Source organism: Vanellus vanellus (genome assembly GCF_965231255.1).
Source record: "Vanellus vanellus genome assembly, chromosome: 20".
In the NCBI taxonomy this organism is placed as follows: domain Eukaryota; kingdom Metazoa; phylum Chordata; class Aves; order Charadriiformes; family Charadriidae; genus Vanellus; species Vanellus vanellus.
The window spans coordinates 4,683,680-4,710,718 of NC_138925.1; the positions used below are offsets into that span (position 1 = coordinate 4,683,680).

A 27,039-nucleotide genomic window follows, 5' to 3' on the forward strand; every position below is an offset into this window, starting at 1 on the left:
CGCCCCCCACCTCGGGGACACCCCGTCTTCCCAGCCGGGAGGTTGTTCCGCCACGCCGCCTGGGGGCGCTAGAGGGCAGCCCTGCCGCTCGCTCCTCATGCGCACGCGTCCCTCCGTCGGTCCCCGCCCCTCGACCGCCGCGTTCTCGCGAGAGCGCCTGAGCGTCGCGTGGCTGCGGGGGCAACATGGCGGCCGCCGTCGGTGGGGGGAGCGGCAGCGCGGCAGCGGAGAGCCCCGCCGGGCAGGAAGGGGGCGGCGGAGCGGGGGAGCCTCCCGCGGAGGCGGAGAGGGGCAGCGCGGCGGCGGCTTTGCCTGGCTTCGACGACGCCGACGCCTTCGTCAAGGTGCGGGGCGGCGGGGCCCGGGGGAGCGGGGCGGGCGCCGTGCACTACCGCTCCCGGCGTGCCCTGCGCGGCCCGGGGCATGCCGGGAGCTGTAGTTCTTGTCTGTGGGGGCGGCCTGGGGACCCCCGCTGAGGGAGCTGTCACCCGTGAGGAGTCCCCCCGGTGGGAGCTCCCCGTCGGCCGGGGCAGGGAGGGTGCCGGGGAGCAGGGCAGCGCCTTGGGGCCTGTGGCCGCCCGGGGCTCGGGTCCGGTGTGCTGAGCGCGGTGGTGTGAGCCCAGCGTCACTGTGCTGGGGGGGCGGGGGGGGTTTGCCGCCTCCCCCACGCAAGTCCGTGAACTGTAGAGGACTGAGGACCCTGGTGAGGGCCGTTGGTGGACACCTGGCGATGGGCATTGCCCTCGGATTACAGATCTCAGCATCAGCTTCGTTGTGTTTCGCCTGTGCACGCTGCTACTTCTTCCAAGAGAGGGAACACTGCCGGTTCTCAAGCAGGAAGCGTTGCAGGGTGGTTTTTATGTTAAAATAATAAAGTCATTATTTGCGTTCATGCTGAATTAACAAGCTTCCTTTCAGACCTTAAATACTAGACTGAGTTTTAAGTCTTGTTGTTGGACTTTCATCAGTGTGAAGGTCTCCTTAGAACTAAATGACTGTAAACTTATTCATGTTAAAAGGCCCCATGATGTTATATACTAGAACCACACAATTCAAACAAGCTAGGCAAAATGTGTTTCTACCGTGTAGTATCCTGGGTAAATGGAGGAACAAAATACTGAAAAACCGTTAATAACGTGGTATTCTTGCACAGTATGCTCTTGGCACAGTGGTAGCTGCAACAAAGGCGTCTAATGGGCTTCCTCAGCCTGGTGATGAGTACGACTTCTACCGAAGCTTCCCTGGCTTCCGGGCGTACTGTGAAGCACAGGGTGACCGTCTCCTTCACTGGTAAGGATGCATTTGTGTCTCTGGGCTGTTGCTTCCAATCCAAAACAGAAGGTAGCACCCTTCTTTGGAGACTCCAAACTTTCTGTAGATAAAAGATGTTTTATTTCAACGTACATAATTTTAGCTACTTTCTAGCACTTGACAGTTTAAGTAACAAGTTTAAAGAGGGCTTTTCATAATGAATCGGATAAAGAGCTGAGCAGAAAGCAGAAGCTGATATAAAACACATTAGGCTATTTAAAAAGTCACATGGTTCATAAGAAATCAATGCTACCAGTTAATACTCTATAGATGTTTCTTCTGTTTACTGCTAAGGTGATGTTACCTATAGGTACCGCATTTGATTTTCAAACTTTGAAGATGTAGAGAGTTGAAGAGAATGGAACGGTTTAGTGTTCAGCATGCCTGCTTTCAAATTGCTAATAGCTGTACTGTTCTTCTGCAAGCATGAGCAAGGTGATGCAATACCACGGCTGCCGTAGCTACATGAAAGATCGCAGCAAAGTGACAGAGCTGGATGATAAATTTGATATGCTGGTTGACTCCAATGACGTCATTCTTGAAAGAGTGGTAAGCAAATTATTTCTGGATGTTGTTCTTATAAACTGTTCAGTTGCCTCAAGTTTTTTTTTTTCATTGCAGGAATTTGAGTGGTAGTGCTTTTACAGTTATGTTTAGTGTGTCCTCAATCTGATGGTGTCCCTTTTTATTTTAAAAACATCTCCATGTGGTAGACTGGTGGTCACAGCAGCTAAGGCAGGGGGGTTATGGCCCAAAGGGAAGGAAGGTAATATGTGACTTGTGAGGAAACTAAACACACTTTGGCAGAAGAACTTCACAACCTGAGAACAAATCTGTAAATTTGTAGAGCCGCCTCTCTGAGGAAACTGTTCCTACCCCTGATATTCAGCATACTCCTTCCTACATTTGTCTGTCTCGTGTTGCACAGAATTCAGGGGAAATGGCTGTGGAGGTATCCACCTGTGTGACTTTCTTTATTCAGTCTGACTAGAGTGGCTGAGCATGGTAATTTAACAGGTGTTTGGTTTTCACCTCACTTTTCTGGAATTTAGGGTATTTTATTGGATGAAGCAGCAGGAGTGAACAAAAACCAGCAACCAGTCCTCCCTGCTGGGTTACAGCCCCCACAGACGATCATTTCCAGCTGGAACCGCAAGGTGAGGCCTCTGTGCTCAGTTTGCTGTGTTACCTTAGCTTTTTTCCCAGCATTGGCACTAATGATTTTCCAATTGATTTGAGTAGTTAGCTGTTCTGACAAAGTTTTGTACATGTCCCAACTCCCTCCCTCTTTTTTTCTTTTCCTGTTTATTCAAACTTGATTTTGGATTCTGTGTGCTTTCCATTGCGATTTCAGTTTCATGTACCCAACAGCCTTTCTTCTTATTCGTATGAATTTAGGATCCTGATTCAGTGAGCTTTCAGTCTTGGGTGCTGGACTCACTGCAAAAGAATTTTGAGTTTGGGATATAACTTTATTCCTCTGAATATTGGGTCAGGCTGAGTAAAAGAAACTGAAAATCAGTTAAATCCTGTGAGTTTTACCTGTGGTTTACCTTTTTTTAAATAGGCAGGAGAATCTCACAAGAGAACTCAATCTGAAACCTTCCGACTGCTTCATGCCAAGAATATCTCTCGACCACAGCTTAAGTTTCGTGAAAAGATTGACAATTCCAACACTCCGTTTGTACCTAAACTTTTTATCAAGCCAAATGCTTTGAAACCTTTGCCTGAAGGTAAGGACTTTATTTTTTGTTGGGTAACCTCTTGAGAGTATTTGACACAGATCTGTCCTCACAGTCTAGAGGAGAAATCATTGACTGTAAAAACAAGTAACAGCAGATGATGTTGACCATTTAGGTGTAGCAAGCTCTGTGACGCTGTTGTTTACATATGTGCAATGTAAGGGTAGGTCAGCATACAGTCTCTTCTTGTTGGTATACAGTAAATAATCTGTTACAAGCAGATACTCTGCTGCTTCTCTTTACCACCATTGAACGTGCGTGATGAGAGTCACTCTGGCACCAGAATTGGTCGTGACTAGTCTAGTTGGCTTTACAGATACTTCTTTCTAATTATTTAGGAGCGGCAGGTGTATGGTTAGACATACCTTTGCTTTGGGTGCTTTATCAAAGCCACCAGCATAACATCCTGTCTCGGCAACATGCTGATGATGATTCATCCTTAGTCTGCACTGACACGGTTGTACTTTTAGTAACTGGGAAAGATTGAAAGATTTTTCTGAAGATTTTTCAATCTCCTTCCAAGATTTTGAGCAGAACCATCTTGGGTCTTGCTTAACAACAGCCTGGTGAAATCTAGTAACTGAATTGCCATTAGAGGTGCAGACAGAAATTTTGCTGACAGCAAAAGCTGCAGGTCTAAACTGTGAAGATTTATGATTTTAATAGGATCTTGTGGTGGGTGGAGGGATAGAGTAGTAGGCTGGGAACATGTTATGTGTGGGACCCAGTCCAGTTGTTCCATATTGGTTGTTCAGCCCTCACAAAAAGTGGACGGGAACGAAAGGAGCGGCCTGAAGACTTGGATGTACCAGCTGCTTTGGCAGACTTCATACACCAGCAGAGGACACAGCAAACTGAGCAAGACATGTAAGAAATTAAACTGACAGCAAGGTTCTTGGAGTAGCGTTGGTGAACATGCACTTGTATGGTCCCATTGTGCTGATGCTATTCATGTGTAACAGCTGTGCATGTGTTTGTGTCCACACACTATGTTGCGTGTGATTTGCCTTAGACATCTGCAGTTATTTTAAACCTATGCTTAATAAGAGACAAAATTTCTACTCAATAGGGAAACTGCCATAGCTCTCAAAGTCTCTGTGCTCTGGCTTCATAAAGATGACCAAAACTTAGTCTGTGCCCATCTTCCTAATTTCCACAGGTTTGCTCACCCTTACCAGTATGAACTGGAGCATTTTTCTCCACCAGATGAAGTTCTCAAGAAACCAGAACCCCAGGTTGGTGCCCACATTAATTTCAACTTAATGCAGATGCAGTAAGTTTACAGCCAGCCATACTCGACGAATTTCAGAATTGAGGGAGGAGGTCAGGGGAGGGAATTGACAGAGAACATACCGTGTCTAATAATTTGCTCTGCCAGATGTACAGGCCCATCAAGGAAACACCCTGTCATTTTATCACCACACTGGATGAGCTGGTAGAACTAAATGAAAAGCTTATGAACTGTAAAGAATTTGCCCTGGACTTAGAGGTAATCTAATTGCCTTTTCTGTTTAAAAGTTACATGCATACTTTTAGTACCTAGGAGACCATTATATTCTTCTGATCTGTTTTGTAGTCTTCCCTTTCTCCTGCTTTTTGTACTTTCTGACGTGAAAGGACAGTTCATGACCCTGACCTGTCAGATATTATCTAGAAGGTTGAATTAAACTGTGTCAATATTATAGGTTTTCCAATGGTAGTACCGGCTGCATGCTTCATACTGAATTTGATCTTCATTCAGTTCATCCCATGTATTTTTGTGTCATGTTAGTGACTACAAAGAGAAAGCCTTGCTCATCCAATTGTCTTTTTCTTTAAGAAGTCCTCTGTTACTTTTTCTTCCTTCATTTGGAGTGCTGTTTGGTTTATAGTATTACTTCTGTAATGGATCCTAGCTTACACCTCTCTTCCATGTTTTTCAGCACCATTCCTACAGGAGCTTCCTGGGCTTGACATGTCTGATGCAGATTTCCACCCGAACAGAAGACTTCATTATTGATACACTGGAATTGCGCAGCGACATGAACATTCTCAATGAGACCTTCACAGACCCTGCAATTGTGAAGGTCAGCTGCCAAATTCACCAGTTGACGAGCACAATTCCTTTTTTTTTTTTCTTTTCCTTAGTTTAAGCTTTATTATAGTTAAAAGCATGCTGTGTGCTCTGTTTTGGTCACTTGGTTCTCCTTTCATTGTAATTTGTTCATGTGCCTGTTTCCTTCAAGTAAGTGGGGATTTACTTGCCAATTCCACTCACTTAGTAGTTCTGCATTTAACAGTGAAGGACAAAGAGAGGAGAAATCCAGTCCTAGGCACATGAATGTGAAACCATAGCACTGCCAGCCTGGAGTAGAAATGTTCTTCATATCATTCTCAATTTGTTTTGCTTTTCAAGGTCCTTCATGGTGCTGATTCAGATGTGGAATGGCTGCAAAAAGACTTTGGTCTGTACTTGGTGAACATGTTTGATACTCACCAAGCTGCTCGTCTCCTCAATCTTGGCAGGCATTCTTTGGACCACTTGCTAAAGCTGTATTGCAACATAGATGCTGACAAGCAGTACCAGCTGGCTGACTGGAGGATACGGTAAAAACTGACCCCTTAAATGGGCTGGAGCTCCAAGGTAGCACTTATCCTTGTTTGTATTGTTAGAGCAGGAGCATGTTTCTAGTTGCAAGCCCCATATTTGTAGGTTAGTCTCAAAATGAACGAGTACAGCATTTACCAGGCTGTGCTTTACGTTTGCCCAAGTTTCTTTAAAAAATGAGGTCTTTGAGGAAGATCAGGGAAGATTAAGTAAAGAAAAGCTCCTGGAAGCTCAATTCTTAGGAACGGTGCTTAACCACTACAGTATTTTTATGAAGAAAGTTAGTATTTGCTCCTCTAGAGCCCCCACAAAAACACTCAGTCATCTGCACTAGGAAGAGCAGCATGCTGCTGGAGCAATGAGCTTGGCTCAGCAGATGGACCCTGCACACCACAGAGATCCCAGGCCTACTTTGTGTAGGCTCTGCAGAGAGAGAAGAGTTACGACAAATACCATGGCAAGTAGTTCTGCCATCTGACTCTAGTGCCATAGCTGCATGGCAATCCTGCTCTCCGGCATGCGAACAAAATGCCATCTGATTGGAGAGTGGAGAGCATGTTACTGCTCTGAACTAAATGTATTATTAGTGTAATTTTGGCTCTTTTTCTAGCCCTTTGCCAGAAGAAATGATTCGGTATGCCCGTGATGACACTCACTACTTGCTCTACATCTATGATAAAGTGAGGGAGGCGCTGTGGGAGAGAGGGAATGAGCAGCCCAATCAGCTGCAGGTTGTGTGGCAACGCAGCAAGGACATCTGCCTGAAGGTAAAGCTTCACCTGATTGCATTACCTGGATCAGAGTATGGACCTAATAGGACAGAAACTTCTTTGCCTATTCTACATCTGTTGCATAGACATAGGTGTTTTTCCTCTGTTTGCATCTGAAAACAGCTCATAAACTGTGAGCCGGTTGTGTGCGGTCACTTGTTTCACTAGCTAAAATCCTTGGATTCAGATGCCCTCTTGCTATTTTTTGCATGCTGTCACTCCTTGGCCTCCTGATGCTTTTAGGTGTGTCTTTCCTAAGAAAGGTATTACATTTCCAGTTCTACTGGATGTTCCTAGAAGTTCAAAGCCTATGAGATAATTATATTGTGCCTGTGGAAAATACTATCTATGAAAGTAAGGCTTGTCTAATGTAGTAAAGCTTGAAGATGTTCTATGTCTAAAGCTGCTCCTGGAGTTGGTGAGGGTGGTTTTCCGCTAAAAATGGATGAGATACATGTTTCTCAGGAATAGGGTCCTACCAGCAGTTAGGGTGAAAGCTCCAAGACACATTGTACCTGAGTTTATTCATTCTCCTTTATGTCTGTGTGAGATTCTGCCTGTCTCGGTGAAGCAAGGCAAACTGGAAAACACAAATCTGATACTGATGATGAGTGTTTCGTTTTTTCTGTCCAGAAATACATCAAGCCCCTCTTTTCAGATGAATCCTACCTTGAGCTCTACAGGAGGCAGAAAAAACATCTCAACACACAGCAGCTGGCAGCATTTAGGTTGCTGTTTGCATGGAGGGACAAGATGGCGCGTCAAGAGGATGAGAGTACAGGGTAGGAAGTCTTTTGTTACAGCCACTGACTTAATACTTCAGTGAGTCTCTTGGATTGTGCCCCTTCCCTCCGCCCCAAGGTGGAACCACTTTCTTACCTGCAGAAATTAGTGGCCTACCTCAGGCTGCTTTTGAAGTCCTGGTATGTTAGCAGTAAGTTATTGCAGGTATCTGTATCAGCCCTACTTAACTGCTTTTTAACCAATTTCATCTTTTCAGACCTTGTAATTGGGGCAGACTTGTGCACTCTGAATGTATTTTTAAGAGTTTTTTACATTCTCTTACATTCACACTGCCTCTTTGTGTTGTAGATATGTGCTACCAAATCATATGCTATTGAAGATATCAGAGGAGCTGCCCAAGTAAGTTTTGTTCACCCTTGAGGAGTCTCATTTGATTTTAATATCGGGCAAGTTGTTTTTTGTGTAATTACTTCTGCAGTCAGTCCCTTTCTTCCAGCTCTTAGTACTGCTTTTCTCTATAGTTCTTCAGTTTGGAAAAGAAATAAATAGCAATGCTCTTTCAGAAGGCTCCAAACTTCTTCTGTGATATCTCTCTCTCTGATTTTATTCCACTAATAAAACACATCCCCCCCTGCGATTCCTACAGTATTACAGAGCAAGAGAGGAATGAGTTCCTAAATTGGGCGGGGGCAAGGGGCAGACCCCTTAAAACACCCTATTTATACAACATTTTTGTCGAACACTTCACACTCATCATCTAACATCTTTAAACGCAAGTCCACTGCTGGGCTCAACTTCCATAGATGAATACTGAACAAGGAACAAAATGAAGATGGCGACAGATAGACAGACCACAGAAAAGAAAAGTGAGAGGAGAGCTGAATTAACAGTTCCTCCTTATCTGCACAAACCTGGTACAGGAGAATTTTTCATCACAGAGAGTAAACTCTAACAGATTAATCTGACTTGTCTTATTCTGTTACAGTCAGGACTGTAGTAATGTCTGGTTGCATGTCTTGTGAATGCAAATGCCGAACATATCAGCCATAAATATAGCGCACTGAATTTTTCTCATCTCTCTTTAGAGAACCCCAGGGCATCATTGCTTGCTGTAATCCAATCCCACCACTAGTTCGCCAGCAGATTAATGAATTGCATCTTCTCATTCAGCAGGCCCGGGAGATGCCTCTTCTCAAGGTAGGAGTAGCTGTTACCACACGAGAGACTCATCACTTGCTTTCCATAAGCCAGGGACTGGGGCTAAATGGTGACCTGTGATGATGTGTATGCTAAAGTTTGCTCTTCGAACACTGTGAATATAGTGTTCTGTAGTAGACCAGAAAGATATATTGCAACTTCTTCTTGCCTGTCTATTGTCTGCTGTGTACTGACTTACACACAGTGTGGTTTGCTGGAGGATTACAGCAGTAAAAGAACAGATGCTGCTTGAACAGGGTGCAGTTCTCTGTCATACGTTGCACATCGTGTTTGCCTGTGTGAGGAACAGCTGGACCTTGTGGAATTTGTTTGCCATGTAAATGGATTCATAAATCGTTTTCAGCTGTGGTGAAGCAAAAAAACCCTAGGTGTAAGAGGTTCGTTAGTTAAAATATGTATTGTTAGCATGTTGATATTAATACAGTCTTCCTCCTTTAGTGAAACAAAACCAATTGTGAACATGAACATGTCCTTTTTGTGTGAGGTGTTTCAATGTATCCACTACAGGAGAAGAAAAAATGTAATTTTATTAACCTGCTAGCTTGTAATAAATGTGTTGAAAACATTGATAAAGGAGGCCAACCTAGAAGAAATAGGGCAGGTGCATTTAACTGACTTATCTTTCTCTCCCATTCTAGTCGGAGATTGCTGTGGCAGTCAAGAAGAGAGCACCTCTATCCAACCCCGAGGTACTGTTTACCTAATATTTGTTACCTAATTTCTTAAGCCTTAACTCAGAAACAAAGGTAGCAAAAATTTAGCTTCTAGTAAATTGTTTATTGTCATCCATTTGGCAGCTGTCTGCTTTAGCTTAGTGTTACTTTTCTGTGCTAGGCTCATAATATTACCAGCTGTAAATTGGTATTTTACAAAGCACCATAATAGCAGCACTTAAGGCTTCATCAGCAAACACTGGCTGCTGGGCAGTTTCATGTGTGGTAGTCTATATTGACTGATCTGTAAGAACAGAAGTTTCAGATGAGTTTCTAAGGCTGACTCATTTACTCTCCTCTTGTGTATGAAGTAAGGTATCTCCATGAGCCAGTGGGTATTTGCACTGATATCGTTTTGATGCCAGATGCAATGTGTTCTGGCAGGTGAGCTATATTAAGAATATTCAGTCTCTGAATTTCACACTTTTATTTGTATTTTCATTAGTGCATCTCTGCAATATGTGAAAACATATATAGATTCATAGAGTAGTGTATTAATGGTGTTTGTAATTTGAATCTCTCTGCAGAAGCTGGAGAATACCCTCTTTGGACCGCATGACAGTTCCCGCATTCCTATGGCTGATTTTCAGAACAACTCTGCCTTGGGTAATTTGGATTTAACCTAAAGACTGTGCTAATAATGACATGATGTGGCTTTGACATGGGGAAGTAAGCAGCCCTGAAGAAACTTTCAGTGAAATCTCATTACACAAAAGAGCAGTAAAATATCTAATAAAAATTTTGTCTCCTTTTCATGCAGAGCCTGCACCAATTTTGGAACACGGTTGTCTCTTTTCAGACAGTGAGAAGACAACGAATATTCAGGATGTTCAGCCAGAGTCAACATGTCTTGTTGCTACTGCCACTGTCACCATATTCAGTGTAAGCAACATGTTTGTAATAATGTCAGTATTTAAGTATTAGACAACATACTTAATAATCTGATAAAACTGTGTGAAAGTGTTGCAAGAAATAGTAAGGTGGGACATACATGGAAATGATACAGGCTTCCTGTCAAACATATGGCATAACCAAGGCATATAGGTTAGGAGGCCGGCAAGTTAATTACATCTTTCTGGAGGGTTACTGCCATCGGTGGAGTTTCGGATAGAGTGAGAAATAGCATGCATGAAACAGCAATTATTAATGTTAATATTTCTTCCTTTTTTCTTTTTTTTTTTTTAGGAATGTGATGAAGATGAAGGAAATGAGAAGGCTTTAACCATTGCACAGCAGAAAGCTCAGCGTATAATGGAGTCCTTTGAAAATCCATTTAGAATGGTAAAAGCTCCCAATACATGTTTGTAGTGGGACTCATAAACTGCCTAGTGCAGAGGATGCCCTGAGCTGTTTTTCTAGGCATATCTGAAAGAGCTTGATATAGCTTCAGCTGCTGCGCTCTTAATGGAATCAAGAGAGATTGTCCTTCTTGCAAAGCACGCACGTGTGGACTTGTTTTCAAAACACATTGAAATGCCTGTTAGATATATGTCTTTCTACATAGTAAACAGACATCTCACTGTTTGTTTGTTTTTTTTTTTTAATCAAGTTTGAGGGTTTTTTAATTTGCATCGCATTTTCATCTCTACTTTATGGCTAGAGTAAGTGAGCTGATTTTACTCTTCTAATGAATCAGAAGAACAATAGAATGCTTTGCTAGAGATTTGGAGTTGCAAATTACTAGGAAATAATATCAATACAACTTTTTCTGGTGTGTGGTTGGGGGTTGGTTTTTCAGGGTTTTTTCGTGTGTTTTTTCTTTAACATTTCTCTTGGACATAGCTATGGTAACTTTTCTTTTTCCAAAAGGTGATCTGTCTGTGGAACATTTCTCAAATATGAACTTGTTGATTTGGAACACTTTAAATAGAATTTTAGCAATGAGCTAAATGTCATATGTTATATTTAAAGCAAAATGTTTTTTCCTCTCCACAGTACCTACCTTCAGAACAGAATCCTGCCTATGTCTCACAATCTGCAAAGTTTGACCCGTCATCAAAAATTTATGAAGTAAGTCTCGTGCTAAAATTTCCTGCCAAGTGGTATAAAAGAAACAAATAAGTAGATTATTTTGCCTTGGGAATCTCAGCAATATAAGATTTTTTTTTTTTTTCTCCTTAGAATCTCCTTAGAAAAAGAATACAAGTTTTGAGAAACTTGACATGTTTCTGAATCTGTAGTTCATTGTTTCAGTAGCATTCGATCCTTGGAAGAATCAGGGATTGGAGACATTCCACTGTATGTCCCTGTTTGTCAAAGCTATGAACTACTACTGAAGTCTATGTCTGCCTTTGTTCTCATGGCTTGTTTGTAGCTCAGAACTTTTAAAGCACATGGTTTTACTTTACCTGGTGCAGCAGATCTTAATCTCTTTTACAATCCAATTTGATCTTTTGTACTGTTAATGAAGACCAGCATGTGGTAGCAAGTTTATAAACTCCTTTTTGCCATAAAACATCAAAGAAAGTGTTCCCAGGAAACCAGGAAATTTTTTTTCATTGCAGATCAGCAATCGATGGAAGTTGATGAGTCAGACACAAGCACAGAAGGAGTCCAAGGATGAAATGAAAAAGAAAGCAGCCCAGCAGTCAGGTACAGCCATTCTTCCCTTCCTTAATGCGTTGGCTAGCACGCTTTTTCCCAACACACATAGGTTGTTTCCCAGTTAAAAGAAAACCTTAGATGATGGATTTCCTGATGGATGAGGTTGTTCAACAAAGATTGTACTCTGTTTAGTTTAAGACTTGCTACAAGCTGATTTGCTTGCTTTTTCTAAGCTCCTGTGTAACTTATTCCTGATTTTTACAGTAATGTTTGTTGCTTTCATAGCTGCTCGTGACCAGGCACAGAAGGTATATAAAGAGGCAACAGAAAATATTGTGTCTGTTCGTCAGCAAGCTATGGTATGTCACTGAATTCCCCACTTACAGCCTTTGCCTCTTTTGAGCTTTATAACACAATTCAGGGTGAAACCCTGAGCCCTATAACTCTGAAATACCTGAATGACAGTCTTCTGATAGCGGTTCTATGGTTCTGCTCTGTGTGTAGCAACAGGCCCCTAGCAACTGTGCTGTGCAAATCTTGGCATCCCTCCATATCTTCAGTAGGGAATGTTTTCCACTGCTGCACCTTGCTGTTCCTTGCTTGCCTAGATTCCCACAAACCCACCTGTGGGGCCAGAGCAGATCTCAGCCTCTCGTATCCTTTGAAAAGCCAACTTGGCTTTTCATATGAAAAGTCCCTGTTATGAGGGGGGAAAAAAGAAAAAAGGCAGTTTAGACCCAAAGAAGAGCACAGTGCTTTCTCCCCACACTGTTATTGGCACAGGGGCTGTCACTGGGGCCTAGGTCCGTTGGGCAGTTCATCTTCATGCTGGTGTTCATGCCTACACAGAGATGTTTCATTCTCCTCTCCTGAACTTGTCCTTGTTTCTATTCTGTGGGTTGCTTTCACAGCAGGAACAAGCTAATAAGAAGAGGGAGAGGGTCATGAGTGAAACGGGAACAGAGTTGCCAAAACAAGAAAAGAAACGGCCAAAAGCCTCCCAGCAACCAGAGGAGTTGGAAGCACCGAAGCAGTTTACCCCCTTTGATTACAGCAAGTCCAACTTCAAAGTGTTTGCGGGTAAGATCTGGATCTCTTGTGAGAGTGCTGCAGGCAGTGGAAAATGTTGCCAGCCGAGCCCTGAGAAGGCTGTGCATGAATGTAGGTGCCAAGACAGTACAAACTGTTACAATGCACTTACCTTTCAGTGGGGAAATACTAAAAGAAATTAAGTTGGGGAATGTACAGTTCAGCATCCCTTTTCTGATGTGGAAACAAAATCCTGAAACCATCAGCCAATTGTTGATTCGGATTTTGCTTCTTTTCTCTGTTGAGAAAGTCATCTGTTTAATTGGACCCCAGGAGCTAGGAGGCAAAGGAGATTTGACTCCTTTGTAATAAGCATCTATTGAAAAGTGTCTCCTGCCCTTAAGAGACTGTTCTGGTTTTTAGCATGTGGGAGACAGCAGTGAAACCTCCTTATCATCAGAGGAACACCGTGGAATGTACTGTTCTTTCTGGAAAATTTTAGTGATAGCTTCTCTCCTCTCTCCCTTAGGGAGCAGTAAAACGAAGCAGTTGCCACAATTTGATCCTGCCAAGCAAGCTTACGCAGGCAAGGTATGGGTATGTCATGAAAGAAGGAAAAGAAATGTTGGTGATAGCATGTACTCAGCTGGAGGATCACTGGGAAAGGCAGATGACGCTGGATCTGCAGAATGTTCCCTAACAGCACTTGGTACTGAGGTGCAGCTTTCAATCACGAGCTCATACTTTGTATTATAGCCTCTTCCCATTCAGGAAAAGCTCTCTTGGGGCCCCTCAGACTCTCATGTTGTTTCCCACCTCTTCATACATTGTTCACACCTACATCCCCATATATCACAGGCACGACACTTAGACCACAGCACACCACCACAAATTCCTGATACCAAATTCAAGGCACTCTCAAAAACCTCAAAGTCAGTCTGGTTATTTCAGGCCATGGCAGGTCTGCGTGTTGCCCACATTCTCCAACAAGTACTGTCGTTGGGAAAACAGTCTCAGCTCAGAGAAATTATATTTAATTTATTGCTAATTGACATTGAGAGATTGAAGAGAAGAAAGAAAACAGACAGTCAAACATGTACTTAGGGAAACCTGTGACCAGCACAGGGCAGTTCCTGTGTTGTTGTGTCCCCTCACCTTGTGTCACCGCTGCAGACCTGGGTTGCCTGAAAGCTGCCGTGTATACCCTGCATGTATACCCTGCTCCTCCTCAGGTGTGGAGTGTTTGGGTGCTGATGTGTGACGTCAGTGGGCATTTGGGCATGAAGTAATAGGGTGCCCATGCATGAACTCATTGGGTGCTTGAGTTTTAATTTTAAGTTCTGAAGCTCATTTCTTGCATTTCAGCCTCTCTGCTGTGCATGCTGCCTTCCTGCATGTTTAACTGGAGGGCAAATGGTACCAGGCATCTTAAATATTCATTAAAAATCATATTTTAGAAGCTGAACAAGTTTATGCCTGATAGTGGGGGAAACTGTTTCCTGTGCAGTCCTTTTGCTGTGTCAGTTAAAACATGTTTCAGGAGGAAAAAAAGAAATCAATGGGTGAATTTGGGACAACCTGTACAGATCTTTCTGTCTAGAGGAGTAAGATTTGTTGTCAGTGGGGTATTGTGCCTCACATGTCAAGGTTAGACCAGTAGAACAGCACTTACACAGATGCTTTCAGTGCACATGCATATAAAGTCCTAAAACAAAGCTCACGGTCTAAATGAGCAGTGTTCCTTAAAGTTGGAGGGACCTGACAGCACGTGAATGTCATGGAATGTACTGTATTTGGCAGGTACCTCACTGTGGTGGTGGTGTGTTTTGTTTTGTTTTTTTTTTTTCTTCTGTGCAGAAATTTGCTGGGGCTAACAAACTTCAACAGTCTGGAAACCGAAGCATGTCCTACCTGGCGGGCAAAGCTGAGAGGTGTGTTGTGAGCCTGCTCTCGTCTGAGCGTTTTCACGCCTGTGCCCTGCAGCTATGGGCAAAGTGTAGCTATTGTCCTCTGTTGCTGTAGGAGCATAAGCACATGTTTAATGGGAAGAGGTTGCGTCACAGTTTGACGTCAGTTTAAAGGAAAAAGGAAAAAAAAAAAAAAGCTTAGTCAGGATTAATGCAATCAAAGACAATTCTGGCTGGAAGGTTTGAAATGCTGAGGTAAAAGTTTGTGTTAATAGATGTGGGAGTTGCTTTCTTGGCCAAAAAGATGGGTAGAGGTGGGGAGAACATTTGCCTAGCTTAGGAGGAAGATAAATAATAGTACTGCCAAATATTAACATTCTTGTTCTGAATAGATATTTGATGTGTAACGTACGAGGCTTGATCCTTGTGTATTATTTAGCCATAAAAGAGCAGCACTACATATGGGCAGCATTAGAGGGAGAAGGGTTCTGTCTGCACCATGATGCTTTCTCAGTAGAATCATTGTAACCTGTCAACCTAGGTTTTCAGTCTTGAGTGCATTTAGAGCAAGAGTTAAAGTCTGTCTGTAACTGTCTTTTGCAGGGGTTCCAGGCACCACTGGCCAAAGAGATAGTCCTTGTTGCAGGACCTGCAGGAGTTGCTGCTGAATGGAACAATAGTCAGAAGTATTGTCACCATGGGAAGGCAAATACCAGTCATTGAGCAGTTTTTGTACAGAAAAGTTTTTAAACCCATTAAAATCCTTTTTTTCCAAAAGGAAAAGCATCTTAATTGATTTCACTTTTATTATATTCACATTGGGTTTTTTCTAATTATACTCGCAATGTTGTTTTTTTTCTAATTTTGAAAGTTTATCCTGTGTCCTCAAACACAATTAACTTGTCACTTCTTGGAGTTGCTTGAAGTCCAGAACCAGCATGTCAGTGGAGTATGAGAGGAACCTCTTGGCATCTCTAAAGCCAGCACAAAAATAATAGAGAGATTGAGTAGATGTGACTGAAACCCCAGCAGTCCGGAGGAGGAAATAAGGACAGACTGTCTCTTATGTTAGACCTTGCTTACGAATTGGACTGCACAGCTCATGTCTTCCAAGACAAGGTAATACGAAAACTGAGTGTGTTTACCTAGCAGTGTTTGGTGTATTTTTAAGCGAAGATTTTCACGAGAAAAAAGAGTTAGGGTACTTTTTGGATCAGAGACCAGTGGTTTCGCCCCAAAGTTGCAGAGTGAAAGCAACAGTATTAGGTAGAAGGTAAAAGCACAGAGTGCAATACTGGGTCAGGGAAAGGCAGTGAGGTTCTGTGCTGCAGCTGAATCTCCGTACAGCTATGCTAACGTTTCATAGCTTTAAATACCCACAGTGAGTTACCCTGAAGCCTTTGTAGAGAGAGTGATGGATTGATGGCAGAGCTTACGCTAAGTGCTGGCAACGAGGCTGTAACACTGCTGTGAGAGAGGTAAGCAGCATTAACAGTGGGGAGTATGGAAGGGTAGGGCTGACAGGACTTTGCTTGAAGCCACACTAAATCAGTGGCAGACGTGCCTCCTGGATTACTGGTGGCTGTGCTGACCCATGGCTCTTGCTCCCTTTCCCATTGTCTTTGCCCTGTGATTTCCTTTTCTAAGGATTTTCCATTTCATACTCACCTGTTTGGCAATGACAGAATTTCTTTCTCTCTAGGTGCAAGGACTGAGTGGGTAGCAGTAAAAACTTCCTTCTGCATCCCTAATCCGAGGGCTTTATTTTACAAAGACTGTGAGGAGGTTTGGGATTTTGCTTGTTTGTTTGTTTTCAGTCTTTTCACGTATTTCTGGGGAGTAGGTAATGGAAGGAACAGAGAAGGGCTTTTCCTTCTTAGGTATCTTAGTGCGAGCAGTGCTGACCGAGCACCTTGTAATGGTAGAACAGAGTCCCTTTCTGCTCATAAAATCTGCTTGCATGGCAGAATATTGGGGAATGTTTTTGAAAAGAGGCGGTTAAATAGCAATTGTCTCTTAAGTGTGTTTGCAGGGGCTGCCAGTTCCCCTTCTTGTCAGCTTTACTGCTTCAGGTATTTCTGTGACTTGAAGGACGAGTAACTCCTCCTGAAAGCCCCATTGGCTGTGGAGACATTAAAATTTCTGTAGTTTCGTTAAGTCCTCTACTTAAAATTCTGTGCAAGGTGACATTTCAAGGATGATCGTAATTTTAGTCCGTTTCTGCTTTCCCTTAATAAGCTGAGGCTTTACTGCCGTGGGCTTTAAAAATGCCTTTAATGGAAGCGACGGGCACATCCCTGGATGCTTTATTCACCTACGGATCGGACGGAGTTGTAGCCCCGGAATTCCGCGATCTGAGACTGCGGTTGTTGCGGCTCTTTGCGTGACGTGCGTGGGGAGCTCCCGCTGTAACCTTGGGGGGGGTCTCCCCCGCCTGCTCCTTGTAGCACCTTTTGTAACGCTTCCGGGTGCGCGCCAGGGCAGAACGGAATGTGCTTTCAGAACATCCAAACGCGATTGCCCCCCCCCCCCCCAAAAAAAAAAAGGAAGCGGGGGGGGGGGGGCGGTGGTGACGCGCCCTTTCCCCGCCGTGTCGGGGGCGGCTCCGCAGCGGGCGCACCGCCCCACGTGGCCCCGGGGCGGCCGGCCGGCCTACCCTGCTGGCACCGACGTCACCGCCGCCTCGGGCCAATGGCGACGCGGCGGCCACGCGGTTCCGCCAATGGGGGCGCGGCGGCGCGCGCGCTGGCGGCCGGAGGGGCGGTGCGGTGCGCGGGTCCCCTCAGCTCAGGCTCCCGCGCCGGCGGGGTCAGGCGGCGGCGGCGCAGGTGCCCGGGGGTGGCCGGGCCGGGCCGGGCCGGGATGGAGCGGGGAGCGGCGGGGCTGATCCGCGAGGGCTGGTTCCGAGAGACGTGCCGGTTGTGGCCGGGACAGGCCATGTCGCTGCAGGTGGAGGAGCTCCTGCACCACCAGCGCTCCCGCTACCAGGAGATACTCGTCTTCCGCAGGTGCGGCGCGGACGGGGAGGTCGGCCCGGGGAGGCGGCGGTGGTGGAGGGAAAGCGGCGCCCAGCGCCATGCGGCGGGTCCTGGCGGCGCTGGGAGGGGGCGGGGGAGCGCGGGCCCGGGCCCGGGCCGGCTCCAACCCCGCTTCCCCGCTCTGCCCAGCACCACCTACGGCAACGTCCTGGTCCTGGACGGGGTGATCCAGTGCACGGAGCGGGACGAGTTCTCCTACCAGGAAATGATCGCCAACCTGCCCCTCTGCAGCCACCCCGACCCCCGCAAGGTGAGTCGTCCCCGGCCCCCTCCGCGGGGTCTTCCCCAGCCGAGGCCCGTGAGCCGACCCCGGGGCCCGCAGACCGGCCCCCGGCCTCCCAGCCGGCCCCTGCAGGGCTGCCGCGGCAAGAGGCTGGCGTGGGCCGTCGCTCCTGGCGCACCTCGGCGCTTGACAGAGCCCTCGTGGGCCGCCGGAATACATCGCCGAGTGCCGGGGCAGGACGAGCCCGGAGGGCTCTTTAGGCCTCGCCGTCAAAGTTCCCCCCATGAGCCGACCCCGCTGATGGCCGGTTTTCTGCCCTCTCCTCTCCCAGGTGCTGATCATCGGTGGCGGCGATGGGGGAGTGCTGCGTGAGGTGGTGAAACACCCGACCGTGGAGTCCGTGGTGCAGTGTGAAATCGATGAGGTGCGTTGGGGTCCCCAGCTGTGTGGAAGTGCCCCGGGGCTTTGGTCAGACAGGCAGGCTGCCCAACCAAAAGCAGCCCCTACTTCACAGCATCCACGGGAGCTGCTGCTTCACCTGCTGTCCCTTGTCAGCAGCGAGTGCATTTGCTGCTGGTTCTGCTGGCGTGACACTGACAGCGCCACCTCTTTGCCTTACGAGTCATCTACGTGGCAGCTGGCTGCCTCTTTCATGTGATTCCTTTCACACACGTAGGATAGGGCCCTTCCAGGCCAGCGTGGGCCAAGCATGGGATCAGGAGGAGGAGGAGGAGAGCTCTGGCTTTGTGAAGGTGCTGGTTTCCCCCCAATGCAGAACAGAGCGCTGTTCCTGCCAGAGGAGGATGGTGGCTTTGTTAAGCAGTCTCCTGCGACTGAAAGCAGGAAATAAGCAGGGGGTATTTGTTTCCGTGATAGATGGGCTGGTCCTCCTTCTCTCGGTCAGTTTGTGTGGATATTTTACTTTCTTAGAAAGTTTTGCTGTCTCCTCAAAGCGAGGCTGTATTAGGAATGGGAAACGCTACTCTATGAGATTGTGTACACAGGCTGCCAAGCTAAGTAGGCATATGTGCCTGGTTTTGAACAAGCACTGCCTGACACCAGCATATTTTTTTGTCCCTGCCAGCTGTGAGAAGCTGGTAGTGTTCAATACAATTGCTGGGCCTAGAGCAGCGGCTGTCTAACCATTTTAGAGAGAAAACTGTATCTTATAGGGAGATTAATAAAATATAGAGCAGAGGTGGGGATATTTCTTATCTTGCATCCAGAAACCTGCTGGCATGGTTTTATTTAGGAAGAAAAAAAAAGTCTTTGGCTGAGATCACCTCTGCAAGTGGTGTCTGCAGGGAAAAGGAGCACAGAGAAGTCAGATCCGTAATCGTATTCTCTTAGTTCCTTGGGGAGCTTTTGAAGCTTCAAGTTCTTCTTGTTGAGTTTGGCAAGGACAGACCAACAGTGTCACTGAACCCTGAGGCCATAGGAAAGGGCTGAGTGTTGGCTGAAGATGCTGACAGCTCTTGAGGATCTAGCTAGCGAGTTGGATTTGTGCTGAAGGCATGGAAGGAAATGACTCATTGTGCTGTTCTTTCAGCTGCAGTTGCACAGTAGCCTGAGAAGTAGCTCCTTGTAGCCCCCACTGACCCACTTGTGCTCTCTCTGTTGCAGGATGTGATCCAGGTATCTAAGAAATACCTCCCAGGGATGGCAGTGGGGTACTCCAGCGCTAAGCTCACCTTGCATGTGGGAGATGGTTTTGAGTTCATGAAACAAAATCAAGAAGCCTTTGATGTGATTATCACGGACTCGTCTGACCCCATGGGTAAGAATTCTGGCTATAAAAGGGTACTGCTTTCCATACTTCTCCTCCTTTTGTCGTCTGCCTCCCTCTTGGAAGTAATGCCAGCCTGCCAAGGCTTCTTTCAGGTGAAAAGATTGTCACTGACTTGGTCCTTTTGGTTGAGAAAGGGAAGGATGAAGACCAGAAAATTGTATTGGCAAGTCTTCAAGCCGGCTGTCACGTTTCTCTCCTCAAAGTTCAACTCCAGCAGCTATTACTTCTGGCAGAGTTGATCCTTGAGTCCAGCAATCCCGTGGGGGATACAGCACCATGCTGGCAAAGACAGCTTTGCACATGTGTCCACTAATGAAGCAGTGGCTCACACACTGAATGTGTAGCTACCTAGCCTAAAGATGGCTGTAGTGAGGTTGCTGTATTTCTGAAGGGGAAAACTGAAGTAGAAGAGGAACCAAATGTAGTTATGGCGCCTCATTTTAGGGACCTAACAATGAGTGCCTGAGTCACCTTCACTCTTGCTATAGTCAACAGAGAGAGAGGCATCTTTAAAAGGCAGTTTAGAGCAGGAGTTCAGTTTAAAAAATGCTTGCTGAAGCAAGAGGCAGCTGCTAGGACTTTCTTTGATAAAGGTCCTGGGCTTGCTATTGAGCAAAGCTAAAATCCTGATGGTTCTGCTGTGGTAGGTGCAGGCTGGGGTTCACCCAGGGTCAAAACATTTTTGCTCTGATCACTGAAAAGCCATTTGAAGTCTCTTTTTTTCCAGCGCAGTCCCTGTGCAGCCTGGGCATTCGGAAAACTCTCAAGCCCACCGTCTTAGCCTCTCTCTAGACACATCTCTTTACTCACTTTTCTCACAGGTCCTGCAGAAAGCTTATTCAAAGAATCTTACTACCAGCTGATGAAGACAGCCCTCCGAGAAGATGGGATTCTTTGCTGCCAAGGTGAGGATGCTGTCTCTGGGCAGAGGCTGATGCCAGATCATTGCATGCAAAGTGTGAGGCACAAAGAGGACTCTCTTCTTGGGAGACGTGACACAGGGAGTGAAATCTATTTCAGCTCCCAGGTACAGGAACGGTTTTGATCTGTATACATCAGCTCGTTAACTGCTGGACTGCACTTAGTAAAACTGGTTTAAGGGTCTTATCTCACCATGTGAGCTGCTCAGAGTAGAGCAGGTTTGGACTTGGAAACACTGTTAACCTGGCACAGGCCTGTGCAGAGAAGAGGGGCAGCTCTCACCTTGCATCCTGTCTTCCTTTCTCCCTGTAGGTGAGTGCCAGTGGCTGCACCTGGATCTCATTAAGGAGATGCGTCAGTTCTGCAAGTCTCTGTTCCCTGTTGTGGAATACGCCTATTGCACCATCCCCACATATCCCAGCGGGCAGATTGGCTTCATGCTCTGCAGCAAGAACCCGGTTAGTTTCAGGCACCTGAAGTGCCCTTTTCCACTCCCTAAAGCACCTGCAGAGCCTGCCTCAGGCTGTCCCTTACAGAGCCTGAGCTGTGGCACAGAGCTCTCCCAGTTGTGGGGCCTCGAGACTCATGCTGGGGCCCAACTCCACCAGCTCAGGGCCCCAGAGCTGCAGCGCAGCTTGCTCAGTGCTGAATGAAGTGTAGAATTGGCCAGTAATGTAACCAGTTGCCTTAGACAATGACATGGTTTTCTGTCTAGTACAACTGAATTTGGAAGGGAGGAAGCCACTACCAGTTTCCAGAGCCTATTAAGGCTTTGGCTTATTGATGCTGGCTGTTATGAAGTGGGCACCTGCTTGATAAGAATCAGCTTGTGACTGGTAATCTGCTTGTACAGAGGCCACCAAGTGAGAGTCAGTGTTAGGATGTGCGCTGGTACCTCTGTGTCAGATCTCTGAGGTCTGCTCTCTTCCCAATCTGCTGCATTACAGCAACTCTGATGCAACTGTCACACTGGTTTAGGGAGCCAGCAGCGCTGCTGCTGTGTTTGATTTATTTGGGGTGCTGGCAGCATGTGCTGTGCCTGACTTAACGCAGATGTGGATTCTGCTCCAAAGAGCAAAAGCCTTGCTTCTTCGATGCTCAGGCACAATCTGACAGCTTCATCTGGCACATGGCTCACACGCAGTCTGACCTCATACACTGACATCTGTGAATAAGGGCTAGTCACATGAGGTACACAGTGTAAACTCCAGCCCTCGGGGCTGGAGCTGCGCAGAACCTTTGACCTCATAGTAGAACAGAAAGTCATCTGTTTTCCTGTGAATCCTCTTGGTTCTCTGCCACGAATCAGGATGCCTGTCACACAGCCTTTTGCTCATTACCCAAACGCTACAGAGCTACCTGGCTTTTTTATTGCAGAACACAAATTTCCGGGAGCCTGTGCAGCAGCTCTCACAGCAACAAGTAGAGGAGAGGAGTCTGAAATACTACAACTCTGACATTCATCGGGCAGCTTTCATTCTGCCAGAGTTTGCACGGAAGGTAAGCAAGGCTGCACGGCTATTCCTCCATCAAGGACGAGGTATGACTTTTCTTCAGCAGAAGTGGGAGTATACAGGACTGAGGATTTCTTGCAGCCCTAAAGGCTTCTGTGGGCAAGTCAGAGCAGGACAGCATTTTGTATGACATAGCAGAGTATGAGTCAGTCTGGGAAGACAGGAGTTCAGTTTGGAACTGTTCTTTGGGGTGATGTCCCATGCCTTGATGGCAGATCACTCCTACTTCACCTACCAAAACTAAGCCCAAGACCCTGCAGAACTGGTGCTTCCCATTGGAAAGCTCCAAAAGTCGTAGACAAAATGTGGTTGTGGTTTCTAGCGCAAACCAGAGGGTAAAGAAAAGATGCTGCAGCATAGTTCAGTCTGCCTTGTTGAAGGATAGTCTGTATTTCTGCATCATTCCGTCATCTCCTAACTGGGTTGCAACTGCAGGTTCCAGAAAAAAAATTCCTCGGAGTGTCCTAGGGATGAAGGCAAATGCCATGGTTGTGTTTCAGAGCCATATTTCTGTTGAGGACTGGTAAAGCTGCTGCAGGTCCATCCTGATGCTTTTTTGTCTTTGGCTGTCTCCAGGCCCTGAGCGATGTGTGAGACTGAGAAGCTGCTTCCTTCCTTCAAGTTGGACCCTGAGATCATCAGTGATGTGGTGGGGACCTTCCCAGCAGACTACAGATTTGCTCTCCACTGTGTGGGATTGTTTAACCCTTTGCCAGCCAACATTCCCTTTGATGATGTGTTAAAGATGATGGGGCATAAGCCAGATAAGACTATTGAAAAGGTCCAGTGACTTATTGCGTGAGGTCAAAACTGTTCTTTCCAGTGCTGGAAACGTAAGATGTCTTTTTCCTTTCTCTCCTCCCTGTACCCATTCTAAATTCTCCCCTCCCTGTGCCCACCTCTGCCCTCTGCAACTGACATGATATATTTATAACTGACACGTATTTCTGTCTGGTGATCTTCTGAAGCCTGGGAAGAGTCCAGAAGGGTCACTGACTCAGCCTTAAGCACAGAGAGCGAGAGCTTTGTGCGCAAAGTTAGCTTGCTCTCTCCTAATAGGAGCTCCCAGCTGCTGAGACGTTTTGACTGGTAACGGGTCTGAGCCTTCATGTCCCACTGCCCTTCTGCGACACATGCACTGTTCTGCAGCACAGCTGGAGAAGTCACAGTGCAAACTGTTGCCATTCACAATAGGTCTCCCTCCAACCCTGATGGAGTAGCAGTATTAAACACCAGCCAGGCAGGCTGGCAGCAAAGTCTTGTGGCTTTTTTTTTTTTTTTAAATTGGTTGGTAACAGAAGTGCTGAGGTACCAATGGGCTGACGCCTGTTCTTACCTCTGCCATCAGAGTGTTTCCAAAGAATGTTTATCAATATGGTGATAGGCGCTTTATATATATAAATATAAATATATATATAAAAAACAAACCTTAAATCCATTGCCTGCTGTTAAGTACTGATGTTGGGGAGTCGGTTGTGCTGACAAATCTCATCTCAGTCATGCTGAGATGCCTCAGGCCTGGGTACTTGCTAGTCCTTAGGAAGCATTATTATTTCTAATGCTGCCCCCAGAATCCCCAGATGCATAAGTTGTTTTCCGTTGTACTTGGTGAGATGGATCTGCCTCCACTTCTTTACTTTTGTTTTAAAGACTCCGTACCACCACTGTGCAGTGGGTATCTTCCCAGCACAACCACTGTGCAGTTATCACTCCCTTGCAATCAATTAAATACTCGGCTCTGGTTAAGGTGATATCAGTGTGGGTCGCTGTGCTTCTTTGGGGAGAGTGTGGGGGTAGAAACAGAGATCCTGAAAGTTTGCTGTGCTTGTCAGAAGACATCCAGGGTCGTGCTGTAGTTGGTCTGACTTCCTCTCTTCCTTGTCTCTAGGGATAACAAGTTACCATCAAAAATAAGCTCCGGAGAGTGATCCCATTGCATGTTTTGTATTATAACCTGACTGCCTAATAGCTCCGGCTTCTGTCATCCTCTATGCTGTAGAAGTCAGTACCTTCTATCCAAGCTATTCTCTAGTCCAAATGCTGCCTCTGGTACAACTTTCCAAGCTGTTTTCTAGCTCTCCATTTCCCTGCTAGCATCACGTAATTCCTGTCAATCACTGGCCCCACTCAGTTGCACCATCCTTTCCTCTGCAAAAATTGCCGTGGCTTACTGGCTCCAAGGGCCCGAACCAAGTACTGAGCTCAGGCTGAACGGGCTGGGAACAGTCACTAGGTGGCATCAGGAGAAGACAAAAAAGCTCCTTCTGAGGGAGGCTTTTTGGCTTGATAAGAGAAAACCAGAAGGAGCAGACTTTTGCAAAGGATGGGGTTGAGCTTTGCCATAATTTTGAACCCTACAAACAGCATAGGTCATGCAGGCACTCTGTGCCTATGGCAAGGGACTTCTGTGGTGCCAGTACCAACCCTCCTATTTTCTCCCCTTTCTGATGAGACTTGCCACTTCTTTCCCAATGCCCCCTTCTACTACCAGTATGAATACAGCTTCTTTATGGTCATAAGGGTTTGCAAAGCATTGCTAAGTTGCAGAGCTGAGTCTGCATCTCCTTTGTATTTGTTGAGAACGTTGCACCTTTTTGTCTGTTAACTGTCTGGGTAACAGTCCCCTTTCTCCCACAGCTTCTGATTAGTTAGGGCTATTGAGGCATTTTCATTCCTCAACTCTTGTATTTTTATTATAAAGAGCAGACCAGTAATAGAGGCTGGTTCTAGCTACTCCTGTTTAAATTGCTGTGGGACCTGAATCCCACTCAGCCCTTCAGCCTTGATAGAAAACTACCTCTGGCATTTTCTCTCTCCTGGAACGGGAATCAAGGCCAGGACTGTAGTCCAGGAAGGCCTTAAAGCAGCTGCCAACTAGTAACAAGTTCAAGCCTTCCACCTACTCTTGGTGAGTACAACAATGCCCAGGGGGGAAGGAGCTTCCTCAAACCTGTTACTAGTCTTCATGCAGCTAATTATTCCTTTTGTTTCTCGGAGCTCTCTCCAAATTTGTAAGTTCAGTGTGTGGCCAGTGATGAGAGCAGAAAGACAAGGCTGTTTGCCATTTGAGTCTCACATACTCTGTCTATAGGGTCCTATATATAGTTTCGGAGTCATTTCAAATCACTGTTCTTTACAGGCAGCTTCAAATACCTCAGTGCCTTGCAATAGGTGAAGACAGAGGTCGGTGCCTGAATCAAGCACTCTAACAGTGCAGCAAGAGAGGGAGCAAGATTTTGTTCATCTATAGTTAGTTTCATCTGAGCAGCTCTGAGCACTTCAGGACTGTTAAAAGTCACCCCTGTGTGAGAGCTGCCACCAGATCTGCATGCCGTTTAATGCTGCTACAATGGTATTTGGCACAGCAGTCATCTGTCAGGCAATTGTGTCTACAGATTGATTATCCCTTCTACAAATGTATGTGTGAGCTGCAGGATGCTGTGCCCAAGGATGCTGGGGACTGAAAAGAGACTGGCAATTTGGGTAATGCCCAACAGGAGAAAACTAATGGGGCCTCGTATAGAACTGAGCACTGAATACTCGAAAGCAGTCTTTGCAGTGTCTCCAGGTGGGCAACTAAAAGGCTTGAGTAACTTTTTCAAAGCTTTAGCTGGCTTTTGCTCAAGGCTAGTCAAGCAAGGCTGTTCATAAGCAAAGATCCACAAAGATGTTGTTTGTCTAGACATGCTGCAGTCATGTTCCAGCATCTTATTAAGCTAGGAGCATATGAACAGGGATAGGCTTTGTCCCAAGTAACGTACAATGTAATATCAGTCAGAGCAGGTGGAGACAAGCGAGGGAACAGAGCCTGATGGGCTTTAGCACATCAATTGCTTAAGTCTCTTGGCGCCTTTTGAACTGTGTTAGACTCTGTGCTCTGTGCTTTACTCATTGAACTAACTCAATTTTTAGAAGTTTAGAAAAGGGCTTAAAAAAATTAAGAGAAATCTCTTGCCTGTATCTCTTGAGCCCTTTCAGCCAGTTAATTGGCATGAGTGTCATTCATCCAGAGCTAATGTTATCGAATTATTTGCTGAATTATTGATGAAGCTTGGCTGGAGCAAGAAACTGCTGAAGTAAGAATGACAATTCATCTTTCATCAGAGAACAGCAGCCTCAGTAAGCAAACAGTCAAAAAAGTAATAACTGGTGCCACCAAGCTCAGGAAGAGGAGAGTTCCTTTGATAAAATTGTGGGGGAAGAAGAGGGAAAAGTATGGACAAAAGCATGAAACAGTAGCTCAGGTCTAGCAAAAGAGTCAGATAAAATGTTAAAGAGTAAGATGAGAAATTTAACCAAGTCAAATACTGAGAAGTCTAGGTGATGCTTTTTCCGGGTCATGTATAGGATGGAGTTAAGTGCTTTTAAAATATACACTGGTGGTGAGGACAAGGGCTGGCTGGAGCAGGGACCCTGTGGAACGTGGCTGCCCTCTCCTTGGTACTGATCAGATGGCCAGCAGCCCACAGCATCTTCAGGAAGGAGTTTACTTAACAAAGCTAACTCTGTGAGCCAGGGATAGGGGCAAGATAATGTATGCGATGACCGTGCATGTGTTTCACCCCCCATCTTCAGGGGAGAGGAGTAACCAGAACCCTACACTATCTGGAGCACGTGGATTCCTGTCTAAAGCTCTCCCAGCCGAGCGGTCCCTTCTGTGCTGCTGGCAGTCTCACAGTCCCACATGTTAAAATCCCCGGTGATCTCTTTCTGATTGAATTCCCACAAGGCGCAGTGCACATGCAATCCCTCAGGAAATCCAGATGGTAAAGAAACATTTCTATCCAAGTCTTGTCCAGCCAATCTTGCCACCAACGGGATGGGTCTGGAGTAACAGAGGTCTGCTCATATGTCAGTAGGCAGTAACCCCAGGTGTCCTCAGCCTGCTTCACAGCCTCTTACTTGGAGCTGAGCAAAACATTTTCAATGGAAAATAGAGGTGTTTTGAAATAGAAGTGTTTCATAGCAAGTAGTTATTTTTGAGGAAGG

The 27,039-nt window shown here is 45.9% G+C and overlaps 2 protein-coding genes across 2 annotated transcripts; both read left to right on the plus strand.

Moving 5' to 3' along the window:
• Positions 1-185: 185 nt before the first annotated feature.
• EXOSC10 (exosome component 10) lies at positions 186-15,342 on the plus strand (the record flags this gene model as incomplete). Its single annotated transcript, XM_082493354.1, has 25 exons — positions 186-344; positions 1,154-1,290; positions 1,737-1,860; positions 2,364-2,468; positions 2,879-3,044; positions 3,809-3,920; positions 4,213-4,288; positions 4,432-4,542; positions 4,976-5,119; positions 5,449-5,639; positions 6,251-6,407; positions 7,044-7,192; positions 7,503-7,553; positions 8,240-8,351; positions 9,011-9,061; positions 9,613-9,691; positions 9,846-9,967; positions 10,271-10,366; positions 11,021-11,095; positions 11,590-11,677; positions 11,915-11,988; positions 12,541-12,709; positions 13,188-13,249; positions 14,516-14,589; positions 15,169-15,342. 25 exons carry the CDS (start codon positions 186-188, stop codon positions 15,197-15,199), a joined length of 2,715 nt encoding a protein of 904 aa, XP_082349480.1. The 3' UTR covers positions 15,200-15,342.
• A 1,999-nt stretch (positions 15,343-17,341) lies between these two features.
• Positions 17,342-23,780, plus strand: SRM (spermidine synthase). The gene is made up of 8 exons (XM_082493374.1): positions 17,342-17,573; positions 17,733-17,853; positions 18,158-18,250; positions 19,450-19,603; positions 20,437-20,520; positions 20,849-20,994; positions 21,914-22,036; positions 22,627-23,780. The coding sequence occupies exons 1-8, from the start codon at positions 17,428-17,430 to the stop codon at positions 22,642-22,644; spliced, it is 885 nt and encodes a 294-aa protein (XP_082349500.1). The 5' UTR covers positions 17,342-17,427; the 3' UTR covers positions 22,645-23,780.
• Positions 23,781-27,039: the final 3,259 nt, after the last annotated feature.

Bases quoted from the DNA above. Each gene is read 5' to 3' on its own strand.
- SRM (XM_082493374.1), top strand. From the start codon at position 17,428: ATGGAGCGGGGAGCGGCGGGGCTGATCCGCGAGGGCTGGTTCCGAGAG. The intron at 19,604-20,436 runs GTAAGAATTCTG...CTTTTCTCACAG, and splicing joins GGACTCGTCTGACCCCATGG to GTCCTGCAGAAAGCTTATTC. The intron at 20,521-20,848 runs GTGAGGATGCTG...TTCTCCCTGTAG, and splicing joins TGGGATTCTTTGCTGCCAAG to GTGAGTGCCAGTGGCTGCAC.